The sequence below is a fragment of the Neolamprologus multifasciatus genome, chromosome 11 (assembly GCF_963576455.1).
Source record: "Neolamprologus multifasciatus chromosome 11, fNeoMul1.2, whole genome shotgun sequence".
Taxonomy (NCBI): Eukaryota; Metazoa; Chordata; class Actinopteri; order Cichliformes; family Cichlidae; genus Neolamprologus; species Neolamprologus multifasciatus.
The window spans coordinates 30,294,455-30,312,895 of NC_140449.1; the positions used below are offsets into that span (position 1 = coordinate 30,294,455).

The 18,441-nt window shown below is 39.3% G+C and overlaps 2 protein-coding genes and 1 long non-coding RNA gene across 4 annotated transcripts; 1 reads left to right on the forward strand and 2 right to left on the reverse strand.

Annotated features, from left to right (window-relative positions):
- Positions 1-48: 48 nt before the first annotated feature.
- Positions 49-3,323, forward strand: LOC146508798 (uncharacterized). Its single transcript, XR_014876904.1, has 2 exons — positions 49-147; positions 842-3,323. It is a non-coding gene; the product is annotated as an uncharacterized LOC146508798 (long non-coding RNA).
- herpud2 (HERPUD family member 2) lies at positions 3,033-12,285 on the reverse strand. Its single transcript, XM_085177767.1, has 9 exons — positions 12,162-12,285; positions 10,776-11,146; positions 9,042-9,119; positions 7,186-7,287; positions 6,706-6,869; positions 5,736-5,861; positions 5,248-5,577; positions 4,939-5,044; positions 3,033-3,888 (listed from the first exon to the last, which is right to left on the reverse strand). Exons 2-9 carry the CDS (start codon positions 10,920-10,922, stop codon positions 3,697-3,699), a joined length of 1,245 nt encoding a protein of 414 aa, XP_085033893.1. The 5' UTR covers positions 10,923-11,146; positions 12,162-12,285; the 3' UTR covers positions 3,033-3,696.
- Positions 12,286-13,524: 1,239 nt separating this feature from the next.
- pkdc (protein kinase-like domain containing) lies at positions 13,525-16,902 on the reverse strand. 2 transcript variants are annotated; one of them, XM_085176352.1, is made up of 3 exons: positions 16,506-16,902; positions 16,041-16,425; positions 13,525-14,804 (listed from the first exon to the last, which is right to left on the reverse strand). In XM_085176352.1, the coding sequence occupies exons 2-3, from the start codon at positions 16,409-16,411 to the stop codon at positions 14,213-14,215; spliced, it is 963 nt and encodes a 320-aa protein (XP_085032478.1). In that variant the 5' UTR covers positions 16,412-16,425; positions 16,506-16,902; the 3' UTR covers positions 13,525-14,212. The 2 variants fall into 2 exon arrangements, with proteins under 2 accessions (XP_085032478.1, XP_085032477.1); XM_085176351.1 differs by lacking the exon at positions 16,506-16,902 and having other exon boundaries at positions 16,041-16,488.
- Between the last annotated feature and the right edge of the window lie 1,539 nt (positions 16,903-18,441).

Below are 18,441 nucleotides of genomic sequence, written 5' to 3' on the forward strand. Positions count from 1 at the left end.
GTTAGAAGCATCCACCAGAGGTCTAGAGGAACACTGCCATAAAAGGATGAACGTCATCAGCAACAACACTCAGATGCTGTGGTGTAAATCGTGCTCATTGGTTCTGAGAAACCCAAAATACCCCACACGCCATGACACCATCATAAGGTAGGTTGGATCCATGCTTTCATGTTGTTTATGTCAAATTCTGACCTTACTATCCAAATTGAATAAGAGAAATTGAGACTCAGACTATTTCCGATGTGATAAAATACTTTAAAATGCACCCACAGTTCCTCTTAAAAACTAGCTTAAGATATTCAGTTTATGAAGTAAAGCCAAAGAATCCTACTGTTGTTGGGCTAAACACTATATGAAGTTAAAACTATAAATATGACAAAACTAGATCAGTTTTGTCATATTTACGTATTGTCCATTTTTTAAATCAACTTGCACAACCTGTTTTTTATATATTGTTAATCCACCTTCCATAAGTGGAAAGCATTTTGAGTCAAGCTTTGTTGTTTTTTGGATGTGTTTGCAACAGCCTACAAAAACGTGTGACTTAACTTGAGGATAAATTAACAGAGAATTCACAGCAATTAGTTATTTATTGTTATTTACTGGAGCAGCAAAGCAAACGTAGGTGTTTTTCACTGTGTGACATATATGGATGCATCCACCAACACCTGGCCTAAACACACTGTACCACGTTTACAGCATGTGCTCAGTTAAGGCACTTTTACTGAAAGCACTGCATCCCCATATCATCCTCACAGGTGTCACACTCCATCTCTCCTCTCCATCTCCTCCCTGTTCACCTAATGAACTCAGTCTATCTCTTCTCCCCCCGCTGTGGCAGGTGTCCAGCCCAACTGCTGAATCTCCGAAGACAACGAGGCCTGATAGCAGGGAAACAGGAGTGAGCCGGCTGCATAACAAGGACTTATTATGATGATGAAATGTCCTACAAGGCCCCAAACACCCTCTTAAAGAAATCTCTCCCACTGATAAGGGGAGTCTCAGCCTCACCCCGGAGCTGTGTGGACGTAGAGGAGAAAGTGTGTGTGTGGTGGTGCGTCCTAACCTGATTGGATCGGCGGCTCAGAGGGGGCGCACGTTACAAAATCAAATGGCCGTCAAGCCGCTGTCATGCATAATTAATTGGACCTTCTACTCCCAACTACACAAAAATCCATGGTCATTCGATTAGGGGGTTTTGGAGGACTCTCTGAAGTGCATCGCTGTCTGAGCTGCTTCCCAGCTCACCGCTCTATCAGTGAGGATTGTGTCAGCCTGCACATGTTCAGCCAGGTAAACTTTCAAGCCCCTAATTCAGTGTTAGGCTGTTTGTTGTAAGGACAAGCTTATTACACAGCTCGGCAATCGAAACATTTGCTGATAGTCATTAAAATTTGTAGATGCAGAAAGCCTGCAGTTCTCAGCAGGTAAAGTTGGGGGAAAAGCCACACTCTGTGCTGAAGGCTCAGTTTGTAGTGCAAGCAGTCAGAAGCAAGCTAACCCTGTATTCAAATCTTCCATGTTCTTTTTACTTTTAGTATATAGTCTTCTGAAGCTGCCTTTGCATACTGAAGGGGTTTTATTTTATTTATTGCTTGTTTCTGTACAGTTATGGTTCTGGGTCAGAAAAAAGCATGCAGTAAAATGTGACCAGATGGAGCATTCCCCTGTACAAAACATTACAATTTCAGGTTCACTGGAAGCAAACAGGAAGCACTGTTAACAGGACAAATGTACTCTGTAAATGTATCATTATGATTAACTTGCTGAATCAGGATTGGATTGCCAAACTGTGTAAGATTATTGGTGCCGCCATTAATGACCATCAGCATCTGTATGAAAGGAGAGCGTTCTCAAAGTCAGAGACTACCACCGTGGACCCAGACTGTGAATGCAACAGTATATCAGCTGATCTACTGTCACATCCATCATCACACAGGCTTTGCATTAGAAAGGTTAAAGACCCGCTAATATTTTCATTCTCACGTGCACTCCTGTTGGGATAACATTTAGGAAAGTTCAGGCAGCAAAATATGCGTGAAAAAGATTCAAGTGTTTGTACTTGTTTATGTTTCCCACTTCAAGCAGAGATAGGGAGCCCAATATATTTTATTTTCAGCACAATCAGTGGAAGCTTTGAGATATCTACTGACCTTTTAAGTTGGAGAGGTTTGTAATGGCCAGGCATCTTAATTTTTCTCTCTGTCTTGTACTGTCTTTACCTCGTGATCTGACCCCCTTTTCTAATTTTGACAATTTGCTTTTTGCTGTGAAGAATTTTGAACAGTTCAGAAACAGAAATCACACACTGATTAAGTGCGGGAACAAAATTTGTGTAAGATGGGACATAATACATAAGCAAACAGAAGAAAAATCAGAACTGACTTCCTGCAGACATCGAGCTTAGGACGCCATCTTTGAAGGACATCTCAAATCTTAAAATGCATCTGGAGAACAAAGTGATGAGAAGAGCTATAATCAAGGATGCATCCTCTGTGGAAGTGTGGAAAAGAGATGAGACGCACAGCTGTAAAGGCCAGCACAAAACCTGGCCAGAAAAGGCTTTCAGAGACAGAACCTTTATATTCTTATTTTTTCTTTTGTCATTTATGATTGAAATGTTCAGTCAAACTCTCTACCCTTCAACTTTTTTTATCTGTATATTCTTTCATATTATGCTACACTGTAAATTTAATTCAAAATAGATTTAAATATATAAGCACATCTGACATCTGAGGTCATATGGTATACTTATATTTTACTGAAATCACTTTAAAATGACGGCTTCAAAGCACAAGGGCGTCTTATTTTGTTGCCTCCTTATGTCTCTTCCTCAACTCTTGCTGCTCCCATATCTCTGATGGATGAAATAAGAGTGAGGAAAGAAGGAAAGGAAGAAAGGAACTGCAAAAGTATAATCTGGGAAACGAGAAGAGGAGGATACAATATCTGCGTGTGAATGCCGCCCCCTGCTGGACATCAGTGGAACTACATCAACTGCGCACTAGAGAAAGTACACCACAGCAGGCAAATTAAACTGCAGCAAGATTTTTATTCAAAAAAAGCATATATTCAGGAATTAAAGATGCATATACTTACATGTGTAAATAGATATTTAAAATACACAAAGTGGGAAAACAATGTGCTTCAGTAGCTGCAATGTCTATATGCACACTGTGTGCATACATGAAAATGTCTTTGAGGATGTGTTTTCCATGGTTTGTTAAGGAAACGTTTCCCTATTATTTTAGGGAAATTCCTTTCTTTGTTTTTCTTTTTATTTCTGGGTCACATCCATTATTAAAAAAAATAATGAAATAAAATATTCACAAGCATAACCATATCACAGCTCAAAATGGAAGACAACTCCCTTTAGCGTCTCTCGTCATCGCCAAGTCTTAATGAATTCACAAGCGATGAAACAAAAACAAAAACTTTCACTGCTGAAGCTTTTACTCCATTAACACAGCACTGACATGACTTTACCAAAGGTTCCATTACTGCAGCAACACACTGCAACTGCTCTTACACTTCATTCATTGGTTGAGGACAGGAGGCTAGGCGGGCTCTTCGGTCAAGGAGTATTTGACCATATGGGATTGTGTGAAGATGCGTTTGGGTTATTTATGGCCAGTAAAGATGTGGCTTCTTCCTGTAGCAGGAAGAAGAATTATTTTTAGAAGCAAGGGGGTCTACCTAGTTGTCTGGGTGGGGTCGTCCCTCGGGGATCAGTGAGGTGAAGAAGGTGCTGATGAAGGACCACGCGACTGTAATGAAACTCGGCTCGCGGACGGCAGCAGCAGCCGCCGCCCGGCCCTGATCCTCCGCTCTTCCACCTCCATCCTCGCCACTGTCATCGTCCTCCATTCCTTCGTCCATCAGTCGTTCCTTTGCCACAAACAAACAGAGACAAAAAGATTAAAGACGTTCTCTTTCAGACATATTCTGGACTGATTGCTTTAAACTCCACCTTAAAATGACAATAAGAGCATTTAAATTTTGGAAGCTCTTCCTGTGAGTTGGCAGGATATTATGTTGCATAATGCGCTGCAAGTTTATGTTTACTTGACACATCATCATGTACACAAATGAAACACTAAAAACCTTAAAGATGTTAAGAAACAGAGAATAAAAGCAGTCTGAAATGCCAAGTTCCTTAAACCATTTTCCCAGAAACCTTCCTGCTTTCATTTCTGTTTTTATCAGCCCATCTCTCTGCTGTACTCTCATGTTAAGACTCAGAAAAGACCTGAAATAATTTGAAAAGATATGAGTGAATAAGAAGTTGCCTATTAAAAAACAACTGTCTTTATTTCTTCCAACAAAAAAAATAGGCCTTGTTAGAATAAATTTGAACTCTCAGTTTTATATTAGAAATTAAACTGCTACATGCTTAAACAAAAGACATTCATTTGGCCAAACTCCAAGATATTTATAATATCTAGTGACATCTACAGTCTTGTTTTGAGTTGTCACATTATCAGCAATCTGAAATTCTTTTTTTAACAAAGGATTTTTCTGTTTACAGGTAAAGGATCATCCTAGGACTGCTGTCGATCAGCTGTAAAAGCTATAATCTATAATCTATTCTATAATTTAATACCAAAAATTATGATTTTCACATTGTATGTATCCACTTCAGACATCAAGGTAGCAAAGAAATGCACAGAGATCAGCAGGCCAAGACAAGGAACTCAAAGTACAGTGCAAAGTATTCTGCAGTCTCTGCACATATTTCAAGTGTGGCAAGTGCTGATTTTTGGCACATCATCATTGACTTCCAAAGATGGGAAACAGTCCAGAGTGTACTTGGTGTGATGCAGCCAAACTTCATCAGGTCGTCTGTCAGTCTGAGAAATTTTAATTGATTTTTGTCTTTGAAAACAACAAGCTAGAAAAGTAAGGCAGAAAAACAGTGACAGACAGTGCCCAGCTCACCATTTCCTGCATGTCCTGGTGTCTCTCTGCTTCCTCCTGTGGAACTCCTCCTCCACCTCTGAGGTTTTGCTGCTCTGGCCTGAAAGGAAACCAGCCGGCCTGGTGCCTGAAACATAGACACACACTTGACACACTTGAGTTGTTTTTAACAGATATATCTAAAATGACTGACTGAAATGATTGGTGAAAATAAAGTTGCAGTAAAAACACATTCAGTACACCGTCATGAACACAGATGTGAAAATGTCAAAATTAAAAGTACAAATTATACGTTTTTTTGTTTTTACAACTTCTGCAGAAATAACTCACAAGTAGACGAGCAACATGGCTCCGACCACCATGACGAAGCGGCTAAAAGAAGAGTAGAAGTAGACGATGCTGAGCAGGACGCCCACGCGAGACAATGTGTAAAGCCAGTCCAGCCAATCGCGGTTCATCTCGTCGTCATTTAGGACGGCTCCGCCCTGAGCGTTCATCTGGATGGGGTTGGGCGGCTGGTTCTCTGGCAAGGCGTTGGGGGCCGCGTTAGGTCCCAGTGGTGGCTGCACAGCATTGGGTTGGGCAGGCTGATGGGGTGAGGGGGTGGGGGAGGAGGGAGGGGAGGTGCTGGGAGGCTGCGAGGCAGCTACTGCTGCTTGACTGAGAAAATGGAGATAAAAAGAAGGAGAATAGGGAGAGAGAATGGAAACAAAAGAGACAAACGCGAAGTAATCATAGTAAATAAATGTAGTCTAACAAATATGTCACTGGGCAAACTGTCACTGGCATTATGATAGCAGGACAGTTTTTGCACTTACTATTGCATGTAGTAGTGACGAGCGTACATCTGTTGCCACCACAGCATCTGCATTGGCATGTACATGGGGTGGGGGGGCATGTTGGCAGGTAGGCCCCCATGAAAGGGAACCTGAGCAGCATCGGGCCTGTGGAGGGAGAGGGCGTCATATTTGTTATTAAAGGCATTAACACAAAGCTGCACAACTGACACACATCCATAAACTGATGTTCCATCTTCGGGGTCGTCCTATTAGCTTCTGAGAACCACAGACCTGCTTTCAACCTGATGTCAAACATAATATCTCACAAAACTTTAGTGAGTACTTATGTCATTAGCACCTGGCTGGCATCTATTGCAAGACCTCTATTTATACAAATCATATTATTTTATTTTATTTTATATTTTAGCACAAATTTATATTTTCTATAATTTAAAGAGACATAGATTAGTTTGGGGGTAAATGCTCAGATGTGACTGTCAGAACTTTTTCCCATTAATATATAATAACAGATAGCAGACATTATAGCTCTTTGCTCTGTAAACCTGTTAACTTGTCTTTTTATTGTTTATTAAACAAACAAATAAAAATTAAAGACTTATGTCAGCTAACAGGTAACACAGAGAGTTTGGCTTAACCCTTTGTTTCCCAGGTATCATGTCGGCCGCCTGGACATATTTTGTACTTCTTTAATAAAATCAAAAAATAATTATCGTCTTTCAGGAACCATCTGAATTTTCTCTCTAGCCCAAAATTGTTGAGGAGTTACAGTAATGTGAAGTGCATGTGGTAAAATTTAGGCAAAGCTGATTTTTCTGTGTGTGTTCAGACAGCAGTACTTTGTGAATGCTTTGAGTTACCCTGATACACGGCACTTAAAAGTGCTTGTAAAATTGCCCCTCTCCTGTATAGTGATACCATAAAAACCCACAAACGCTCATTTAGAGCTAAAAAAAAAGCCCAGTCTCATGTCTTGGTGTTGTTTGCTTACCACTGAGGGATACCAGCGGTGCTCTGAGGATACTGGGCGAAGCCGCCGCGGTACCTCAGCCCATCAAAACTCGCTGGATCAGAAGAGGAGGAGGATGAAGAGGCTGACTGACTTTCCTGATTTGGTGTGGTGGCAGGAGATACGGAGCCAGCGCTCTCTGAACTCTGTGTGAACACCAATAACAAACCAATAATTAAATCAAGCACACACAGAAAAGATCAAGTTTGCCCTGAGAGAAGATGAGGAGCATGGAGGCTGCAGCCTAATCAAACAGCTTTCATAGTTTTTACCGAAAATCACAGAAACACATCCAGTTAAAGTTGATTGCAACTTAATCAGAATAAGTCTCTAACTGTTTTAATTATGACAGGTCAGTTTAATAAAATGTTTTTAAAAACATTTGCTTACCAGAGTTTTTAAAACTGTAAAAATACATTAAAAGCACGAATAAATTGTGTTAGTAAGTGTTGATCTACTCACGCTGGAATCAGAAGCAGTCGTGCTGGAGGGACTCCGAGGCATAGGTGAGCCGGGGGGACTGTGAGAGGTACATACGAGATGCATCATGTGGTATTCATCGTGCTGTGGGTCGACAAGGCCAGGGAGCGATCCAGATGTGTGGGAGGAAGAAAAAGAAGGTGGTGGAGAAGGCACCAGCAGATCACAGAGAGAAAGAAAGGATTAGAGTGGAAATGGCCAGAATTCAGACAATGCTCATCGTTTGTTGGTGACACGCATCACATCGGCTATTGTTTCCCAGACTGCCCGTTTCACTTCCCCCACAGATGGAAATGTCTACGAGCAACAGCTAAACTACTACTGAGGATGTGAACAACTGACTACACATGCCTCCTGCACGGCCATCAGTCCCTCACAATTTGTAGCTACTTAAATACCAACAGTTACAAAATTGCTTACACATACTTTATTAATCCCTAGGGAAATTATGTTGTTCTGACTTAATGCGCTACAACTACTCTACTGTAACTGTGTGAGACAGCTCACTCACAAACATCACTAATAAATTAGTTTCAGTGTTTTGTTTTCTAAAGCAAAGTACTTCTAGAAGCAAGGCAGACAGCTCCAAACACCTCAGGGGATGTATTTGGCAATCATATCAAAGACTTATCTAAACCACCTTTGTTTCAACACATTTAAATTCACGAATCTTTGAGAGCCGTGTTGGCTTCTTAAATTTCCCCGAAGAAGGAAAACAAAGATTTGTTTATCTCAGTTTTCATCTTTTGTTTCACATTTGGTTCAAACAAAGGCTACAAGTGGGACTGCAACGATACTAGAACACATTTCTTTCAATGCTTAAGTAACATTATTTTGAAGATTTAGACTGATATAAAATATAAACAAAACTGTATCAGCTAAATTGTATTAATATTTAAAAATATAAAAGTTTTTTTTCTTTCTTCTCATTTGCAGGCCAGTAAAGCTCAGACACAGGCCACTGATCTGCGTCTGCTATGTTGGACACTGAATTATAATAAACATTAATTATAAACATCTACACTATCAGGACATCTGTTTTCTGCAACAGGAAACATTTCTTTGAAGCCGAGGTCAAGCCTGAGCTCTGAGAATGTTGATATGCTCGTTTTTCTTCATTGCCGACACCACATAGTCCTTTAAAGGCTTAAAGACACACATACCTGCTCACTCACTAGCACAAAAACAAACAAAACCTTTTTGCTTTCCTTTTTGCTTACTGTTTCATAAAAAAGTCTTACAAGAAGACAAAGCAAAGCCTATTTTAATTTATGAACTGGCTCCGTTGCATGTATAACTTCTTTTGCTTGAGATTATTGTACTTGTGATTAGTTATCTTTGAATTTAAGAAAATGTTTTGGTTTTTTAGGCAGATGTTTTATGTACGTTGTAGGTGATTTAATATTTTTATTGTTCATTAATAAGACAAACATATTTCTTACCCGGTTACTCAATGGATTAATAGAATAGTTACTAAAGTAACTGACAGCTGTGGCACTAATTACAAGCCAGTGCGCTCAACAAGAGTAAAGACACATCACGGTTTTGACCTTTGGAACAACTTTTGAAAATTTAAATTCAAACTCTGAACACACACATGAGGTCAGACAAGAAAGGTAAGTTATTTCATGAAAGGTAATGCAGAGAACTTTACTTTATGCTTTGTTTTGTTAATGTTTATACTGTAAAACAAGGTGTGCTGTGTGCTACCTGGCTTGAAATTTAAAGAAATCTATATGATCCCTTGTAGGAAAAATCCAGATCCAATATTTTCTCACCAAGGAATTCCCAGGAACTTAACATCCCCTCCCAAAAACTCATCGATACGTGGCTCTCACCTTTCTAAGCACATCTCTGAGCTGCAGGTGGTCTTGAAGGAGCATTCCTGAGTACACCAGCCGTTGGTCTTTGGACAGCTGAAACACAAACATCACACAATGAGACAAAGAAGTGATATATATACACACACAGAGCGAGGGTAATTTTTTTTTCTTTCTTTCTTTTTTTTTTAAAATTATGCTTTTAAATATTCTGAAAATGACAGGCATTCAGGTCACTGTCTGACACAATCACACCAGTCTCCTCTATACAGTGTAACCTGATGCAGGTGTCTTTGCAGGATGATAAACTGCTGGGCTTCTTCTTGAGACACCAAGCAGAGCTTGAACTGAGCGTCTGAGCAAACACAGCCCTCACAGTAAACTTAAACCCAAACGTCCACAAACATGTTTTTATGGAAACACTGCCAGCTACTACTCTGTCACAACCAGCTCCCTTTAACCTTCATAGCTAACTCGGTGCAGCAACATCAACATGTTTTTGTTTCCAGTTGAGAAAGCCTTTTGGTAGCTGATAGCTCAAAGTATGAGACATCAAACCTGTCATGTTTGTAAAGTGATTAGGTGGCTTGTGGTTAAATGAAAGTACTGGGCTGGATTAGATTTCAAAGCCTACTGAAAGCCTGTGATGTGTACAATCAAATATTCAGTTCTTCACAAGGCTTTCGCTTCTCCTTATCTGTTTTATGAGAGCAACTTGACCGCGATGGAATACAGACAATTCAAAGGCCATTGCCTCATTTTCACTGAAGAATCAAAGCAAAGTTGTCTTTGAATTACTGTGTTTCCACTTTTTCAGGAACATCACATCAGTGGTCAAATGATAATGTCTGCATGGGAGTAGTATTGCATACTGGTGCATTAGGATCATCTGTAATACTAGAGAAGTACTCCAGTCTTAAAGTGGGGCACACCTCTGGGTGAAACACGAGTCTACAAATATAACCCCATTTTAGCACAGTGCTTGCTGCTGTGCTCTTTAGCCTGCTGAAATATGAATACCTCCATGAAAACTTCATCCTGTCCTTAATTTTAAATCCATGTATCCTTTTAATAAACTGACCCCCCCCCCCCACACACACACACACACACACACACACAAAAACTCACTCCACAGAAAATCTGATTATTCTGTATCAAACATAATATGAGGTTGGGCTCAGCAATCACTTGGATTCAATGAAGATGTTGTATGTCAACAATTAATGAATTAAATAAAAGAATGTCAAAAACAAATACTTTGCTCTTTGTACTAATTTTTTCTATACATCTCTTATTTTTGTTGTATTTATATATCAAGCACATCCGTTTCCTTTACAAAGCGCATTTTTCTTTCTTCCTAAAAGTGAAACTTAATGGTGCTGTAGTTCAGCTTTGAACAACAGAACAGAAACAATCTTTGGTCACTAAGGTCTATCTAGAGGAAGTTAAAGTTGTACCAAGATTTGAACCACTGGACCTGTGGAAAGACTCTATTATGCATTTTGCAAGCTGCTAGGGACCAACAGCCCAGGCCTTTCTTCCTATTGGACAACATGGTGTACATCACCTCATTTACATCTATTTTTTTTAACTTACTTTTTTTTATATCTGTAAACTGATGATAAATGCCTTTAATAAATGTCAAGCAGCCTACAGAAAAAATGAATTACTGTTTCAAATTATATATAATGTGATTATTAATCAAAATAATCATGATTCTGGTTTCTTTCAGACAGACAAAAAGCTACTCACCGGCTTGCTGGGGTACACACTGGAGATGTGACTTTTCAGCTTCTCCACAGTCCAGTTAAGGAAACAGTTAATGGTCTGGTCTTCATACTTCTGGTTGGGGGCCTTAATGACCAAGGTCACAGGACTATCAACTGCCCCAGAGTCCATGGCTCATATTACTAGAAAGTGGGCTCTGAGGAACCTTCACTGACACAACTCAGGACTGTCCTGAGGAGTAAGCTACCTCAAATTCTCTCCATGCTGGTACTTGTATAACACCAAAAACAGTCAATGCTGCAGGTAAGGGGCTGGTGGGTCCCCTTTTACAATATCTGCTTCATCTCTAGATCTTTTATGAGTTGGAATTCTTCTGGTAGCAGGTTGTTGGATTTCTGTTTTTAAAAAAGAGAGTAGCATTTATAGATTACACATTATCCTAAAACATTTTGCTTTTATTTATACAAAGTATTTTTCTAATATCTATCATTTTATTTTTTGAAATTTAAATTTTAAGCACACATGCAACATGGAAATCTGTGTGGTCATCCTTCAGGTCAACTTCAAAGAAGTATTAAAGGGATAACTACTGCAGCTGTCCCTGTCCATGTCTGTGACAGAGTTAAATCCCTCCCCAAGTGTGCCAAAAAAACCTTAAAATATAGGATCAATAAACTAACTTACAAGCTACAAATGATTAATAAAGATAAACTCCAGCTTAACCATTCAGGGTTACGAGGCTGGAGCTCATCCAAAAGTGTCAAGGGGTGTAGACCCTTGGCAGGTCACCAGTCAATAATTGTCCATCTGTCCTACCTGTCTGACACTCTGCCACAAACTTACTGCAACTGAGGAAACTGATCAACAAAAAGCTCACTTTTGCATACTGTAATAAGCAATGCACCAGCGCACTGCAACAACAATTCACAGCTGGCTCACAATGAAAAGCAATGTATCTACAAAATGTAGCACACGCAAGCGAAAATAACCGCAGGTGAGGCGGAGGGGTCGGGAGTTTCGGTTAAACTTCCTGATACCTGCCATGTTGGCTCATCTTTACAGTAAGTACAGCAACTTTAACTATAAATCACACCGAGTCGGGTTAAACCTGACGGTTTAGAGTTAGGTGAGCTATTAACGCTAATTATCTGTACAATCCTCAGGCGAACACACTAACACACATAGCAAACTAGCCTCACTGGGCCGGTCACTCCGATCAACTCGGCTTTTATTTTGACCCTTGGTTATGAAGCCAGGGTAACGCCGTTAGCTTCTTGGCTAATGCTAGCGTCGCTGTGGTTTGGTAATAATTCGGTGGCACTAGCTAGCTTCTCCCAAGGTGACAGCACATTTAAAGGTCTAACGATAATAAATGAGAACACGTTGCCTCAGAAGGCTTTCTGTTTGTACCTGTTTACTCTCCAGTCAGTCAGTCAGTCAGTGTCGACTCCCCGTCCCAGCTCGGCTCGCCTGCCTTGTTGTTGTAATGTCGGGTGTGAGAGCGGAAACACGTCATTCTCTTTGCAACAGCTGATCAAAAAAACAAAGAAAAACAAAACAAAACCAAAACCTTGCACCGCAGTAATAAATACGCATTAACGTTATTATAGTTTCGTGTTTTTGATTTCACTTTGAAATTTAGAATTGAAAATCTACAGTTCTAGTTTAGTATAGTTTAAAGTCTTATGATATAAAGGTGTTTTAGAAGTTGACCATATACATTGTAATTTCAAAGCAGACAACAGTAACACGCAGACTCAATAAATATAAGAACCAATATTTCGTTCCTGGTCATTTTATTAGGTATGCCTTTTCAATAAGTCATTAATGCAAGTATATAATGACAATGATTCAATACATTTAGGCACATTGACGTGGTCAAGACGAACTCAAGTTTAAACCTAACGTCAAAATGGACAAGCAAGTTGATTTAGCTGACTTTGATGATTGCATGGTTGTTGGTGCTGATCTGGATTTTCTACACAACCAAAAAAGAGAAAACAGCCATTCAGCAGCAGTTCCCTGGGCAAATTTTAAAAAAGCCCCGTTGATGCCAGACCGCACCAGATGCCACTCTTGTCAACTTAGAACTGGACACTGAGGATAAAATCTGCACCAATCACCAAAACTGGACATGTGGAGACTGGACATACATTGTTTGGTCTGATGAGTGTCAGGAAAAATACTACATAATCATCCAGCAAAGAATGACTCAAGCAGGGTTGGAGCTTTATTTTTTTTTCTTCAGCAATGTCATTTAATTCCCCAAACATAAATATGAATAATGACTTCATGTCCCCAGTCAGCAGATTTTGGCTTTATATATAGCCATGTTATTTCAAAGTGCAGTGCAATAAACTCTAAAAAGAGCCTAGTTTAAATTATTTATATCTATAGAAAATGTAGATGGCAGCATATTTGCGTGTGCATACAATTCACAACACTGGTGCTGCACTTCGCTGATGATATGATGCAATATCTTAATTTATTCACCACATTTGGTACTCAGTCTGGTAAATTTTAAGTAAATTTAGGTCCTCTGTAAAATGATATTCTTACACAGTATAGTTTTGTATTGCTTTACCATTTGGTTACTAAAAGTGGAAAAACATGTAATACAATTAATCTTTAAGAAAACAATTTTTGAGACTTACATTTCATTACTTTGACACTTTGGAGATTATATATATATATATATTATATATTATATATATATATATATATACATATATATATATATATATATATATATATATATATACATATATATATATTTTAAGTGTATTTGTTTTATTTGTAAGATTTTCAATCTTTCCACGCCTACTTCAAATGAACCTCTTAAACAAAGGACTGATCGTTGGAATGGCACTCCACCACCAGAGGGCAGTGTAAGTTGCCTAACAGGCAAACCACATTTGGAGAAAATGTTATGTTTTTGTCCAACCACACAGCCAGACTTTAAGTCTCAGCGCTAAAGTATTTAGCACCTCCTCAAGTGCCGCAAAATTATTGATTTTTTCCTTTCTCAAAATATTCGCACAGATTGTAGAAGTTATTACTTTAGGATTGTTTATACCCCACATTCTACAATAATAATGCTATTAGTTGCCTTTATTTTTATCTGTGTTTCATAAATATTGCACATGCGGAATAATTTCCACTGAATACATCTTTGCATGTACTAGAATAAAATCCAGAAATGTTTTCAGCCATATTTCTTGCTTTTTGTAATGTGTGGTATTGATTTTAAAGTGCTGATATTAATTCACATCTGGGCACCGAATTTGCAGTAGGCCATATGGAAAAGTAAAACTGCCTTAGCAGTTCAACAACTCTTATTTTCCCACAAATGACGTGATAAGCATGCTTCATTAAATGACACAGGAATGGATATGGGTGTGTACAGATTTCCTGGGTGCTTTGTGTGTTTATCCCAGGAAGACTTGCATGGAAACTACTGATTACTGTTTCAGCTTGCGCAGAACCTCCTTTGTCAGCTGTTTACTGTATCGGTTGATCTTCCAGTGTCCTGGCCTCCATCCCAGCAGAAAACGATGAAAGTCTGTCCAAGCGAATGCAAACATTTCCCTCCACTCTTTCTCAAGGGCATGAAACTCTACGTCTTTTTTTAACGATAGCTTTAGTTCTGAAAAATAATAGTCCAGTAGTCCTGGTACCCTCTTTTCACACTCCCTCTCCTCCATACAGCTTCCTAGAAAATATACAACATCTTTCATCCCGCAGCCCCCGCCCACATACTGAAAGTCCACAGCTGCCACATCCTTCCCACTCTGGGAAAAACAGAAATTAGCTAATTTGGCATCTCCGTGAACGATGGTCTTGAAGCGGCACTCACTGAGTATCCTGTCAATGTCGCCTGCTGCTGCTTTGAGCTCAGCATCATCCATGGCTTCCAACTCGTCTGGCCGGGTTTCCAGGTGCCAGTAGGTACCGACAGGCCACAGACCCTCTGGTGCCACACCCAAGAAGAGAGCGTGGAAGTGAGCAAGCCAGCTCAGGCAAGCCTTTATCTCCCTGTCTGTAACACTCGTCCTAAAAAAAATAAAATATATTTTTTTAACCACCATAAATTATGTTTGTTTCACTATTTGGCACGTCTTTATCATGGCTTTAAGGATATACCTATCCAGGCTAATAAAGGCTCTGATCTGAACTACTCCCTTTCAGACACACGTCAAACAACCCCTGGAAGAGCTTCTGCCTCTTTCAGCAGTTAATTTGGAAATGAGGGACCTGAAACTGAAGAGTGTTTAAGTTACATTAAACAGAAATAAAATTACAAATAACTAAACATAAAAAAAGCACCTTCAGACCTAAAATTACAAATGAATATTACAATAGGATGCCCTTAGAAAGTTAAATTATCTCTTCCCTCACCTAAAACACAATTTATGAACATTTTTGATGTCTACACGAGAATCCAGTGTTTACTGCATTAATGCCAAGCCATAGTTTATATGCAGATCTCCTGTTTTACTGCACGCTCTCACAGCGGTGGCAGAAAAATGGAAAAACATAATGCAAGTACAAAACACTTCATTACAGTTCTTAAGTAGAATTTTCAGGTATCTGTACTACACCTGAGTATTTATTTTTCTAATGAAGTTTAACCTTTACTCTCTACATTTCAGCACAGAAGTATGTCCTTTTTTTTTGCTCCTTACACTTTCAAAACAGGTTCATTACTTTAGGTTTGTAGGGACTTATTATTTCCTGTCACAGTTTTCCTTCGCAACAGTAACCGATTGTGGAAAGAAACAGTAACACATAAAATACAATCCTATTGGTGTAGCCATCACCAGTGCTCACAGGAGGAGATAAAAAAAAAAAAAAAGCAAACAAATATGTAGATATAATCTAGCCCAATAATCAGGGGTTAAAGTTTGCATAAAAATACTAGACAGTATAGTGCAGATTGGGAATGTTAGTTTGGTTAGTTTGCAGTACTGTTTAGTCTACAGTAATGTACTGGATTGGTGCAGGGTAGCTGTGGTTTTCATGGTCAGAATCAGACTTCAGTGCCAATTTAAGCTGATGATTCACTCACCAAATTCCACGTTTATACTAGCTTTATGCTGTCTATGGGTGGGAAATCAGCCATGACTGCTTAGGTATACATATATACTATATAAACATACACAAATATACACAAGTCACGGAGAAGGGGTGGAGGTTAATATATCTGAGTAACATGAACACTTCATAGACTTTTATGGATTTTATGCCACATGCTTTTTGAAGCTTTTCTCAGAGTTTCTAAGCTTATACCTCCTCTGATCGTAACCGGCCACGTCCAGATCCTCCAGCACGATCAGCATCTCATCGCCATAGGAACAGGCAGCTAGGCAGGCAGGGATGCGACAGCTCTGATTGGTGGAATAGTTTTGGTACCAATGTGTCTCCACCTGGTAGGATTTCACTTTACGTGTGTGGGATCGATCTGTGTTCCAACCCCCGGGGTGCTCGGCTTCCTCTGGAAACTTAACGTGTTTTACAACCACGGAGGGCCGGTCACAGCCCTCCAGGTGCAGCCGGACTATCTCCCCATAACCACTCCACAGGGTCTGAATTTTAGCACCGACTCGTAGAGATGAAGCATCACATGCCTGCAGGATGAGGTCCTGGTACTCCTGTTTCATTTCCACAGCTACGGCTGAATGAAAGAGGAGAGTTAGCAACATTTAAAAAGCGTCCTTGTATGCGCTGCTGGAGGTCTCTGTTGAAGTGTCGCACTCACCTGATTCTTTTTTTTGCAGCAGGACACCAAAGGTTTCGTTTCACCCACACGATTCACTGAACACTGAATAAGTATAATATCGATTTTCTCGCAAATGTGTCAGGATACTGACACGGTTCAAATCGTCCTACGGTTCTTCTTCTTCTTCTTTGTGTTTAACGGCGGTTGGCAACCAACGTAAAGGAGCATTACCGCCTCCTACTGTTCCGGAGTATGGGTCAGACAGTGAGTTTACAATTTGTATCAAAAAAAAAAAACTACATTCGTTCATAAACACCTATATCCTTCAGAAACCCCACCAGTTCCCTCACATGTGCCCTACTACCCCCCAATCGTCCTACGGTTCAGGAAGTATTCGGCATTTAAGGAAACCCGCGCGAAAAGTGTGCAACACTGCCACCTACTGGACTGGAGTGCACAAAAAGAATCCAATAAACAAAAATGTTGTCATCGCTCATGAACAATGAAATTGGATGCAATCTTAGCAACCCAGAGAAGCCATTATACGTCTGTGATTGCATAAAGTAATTCTTTTTATAGGTTTGTGAGCAGTCCAGATTTCAAGCACATAACATCAAATATTATTTTTTTGATTATATAAACAAAATAAATAAACTTTATAACAGCATAATGTCATCTCTTTTCTCTCAGCAATGTGTGAGTGTATTCTTAATGCAATTTAATAAAGAGTAAGATTAGCAACACAATAATCAATACAATTTAATTTAAATAATATTAAATGCTTGCTATATACAGCAGGTAAAAAAACGTATTGAAGACATTAGTAACTGTCTAAGTAAATACATTTCTAAAGGTGTTTTTGACATGAAATTCTCACCAGATGTCAGTAACAACTGATCCACACATGCAAAGAAATCAAACCACAGATGTCTATAAATTAAATTATGTGTAATAATGTGAAATGACACATGGAAAAAGTTTTGAAGACGCTGAAATCTTTCAACAACAGTGAAATTTATTTCATATTTTGTACAGAAGCCATTGTTGATGATCACAGCTCTAAGATGCCTCCTGTTTGACAAAACTAGTCGCATGCCTTGCCCAGTTGTGATTTTGGCCCATCCTTCCACACAAACAGTCTTTAAATCCTGAAGGTTCAGTGGGCCCCTTACAAGAACTCTTAGCTTTAGTTCTTTCCATAGATTTTTAATTGGATTCAGGGCAGGTGATTGTCTGGGCCATGCTAGCAGCTTGATTTTTTTTTCTCTGAACACAACTGAGACTTTCTTTGTCTGTGTGTCCGGAATCATTGTCGATTACCCTCATTTTATCTCCATAATCTTTAAATGGCGGCAGATTATTATTATTATTTTTTACATTTTTTTAAAGTCAAGAATGTCTCACTACTACTACCTCCAAACATCACTAGTGTTTCTGGGGTCATATACAGTGCCTCTTGACCACCAAACATGGTGTATATTATGGGACCCAAAGAGTTCAGTTTTGGTCTCATCTGATCAGGGTATATTCTCCCAGTATTTCACGGGCTTTTCTAAATGTTGTCCAGGAACCTTTAAATATGCTTCAACATGCTTTTTTTTCAGCAATGGAGTCTTGTGTGGTGATTATACAGAAGGGCCATGGCAGTTGAGAGCAGAAATTCTTCTGTAACCAATGTGATCAGTATTTTTGCAACAATATGGTTGCACAGGTCTTGTGAGAACTCATTGATTTTACCCATAATAAGATGTCTCTCGTGTGACACCTTGGTAATGAGACACCTTTTTATAGGTCATCAGCTGGGACTGAACCAGCTGATTTCAGATTTCAGCTGATGTCATGACTTTCCCTGCCTTTTCGCACCTCCCTTTCTTCACGTGTTCAATACGTTTTATCCTCTGGGTTATTTCTCATTATTACACATAACACAATGTATGGACATCTATTGTATGATTTTTTTTTTTCCTTTGT

What these genes read in the sequence shown, in the direction of transcription:
- pkdc (XM_085176351.1), bottom strand. Translation starts at nt 16,453, where the DNA reads ATGTTGCTAACTCTCCTCTTTCATTCAGCCGTAGCTGTGGAAATGAAA. An exon ending in GCCGGTTACGATCAGAGGAG is followed by an intron (nt 14,805 to 16,040) that starts GTATAAGCTTAG and finishes TATTTTTTTTAG; the next exon opens with GACGAGTGTTACAGACAGGG.
- herpud2 (XM_085177767.1), bottom strand. Translation starts at nt 10,922, where the DNA reads ATGGACTCTGGGGCAGTTGATAGTCCTGTGACCTTGGTCATTAAGGCC. An exon ending in ACCGCTGGTATCCCTCAGTG is followed by an intron (nt 5,862 to 6,705) that starts GTAAGCAAACAA and finishes CTCCCTCCACAG; the next exon opens with GCCCGATGCTGCTCAGGTTC. An exon ending in CGTCACTACTACATGCAATA is followed by an intron (nt 5,578 to 5,735) that starts GTAAGTGCAAAA and finishes CCATTTTCTCAG; the next exon opens with TCAAGCAGCAGTAGCTGCCT.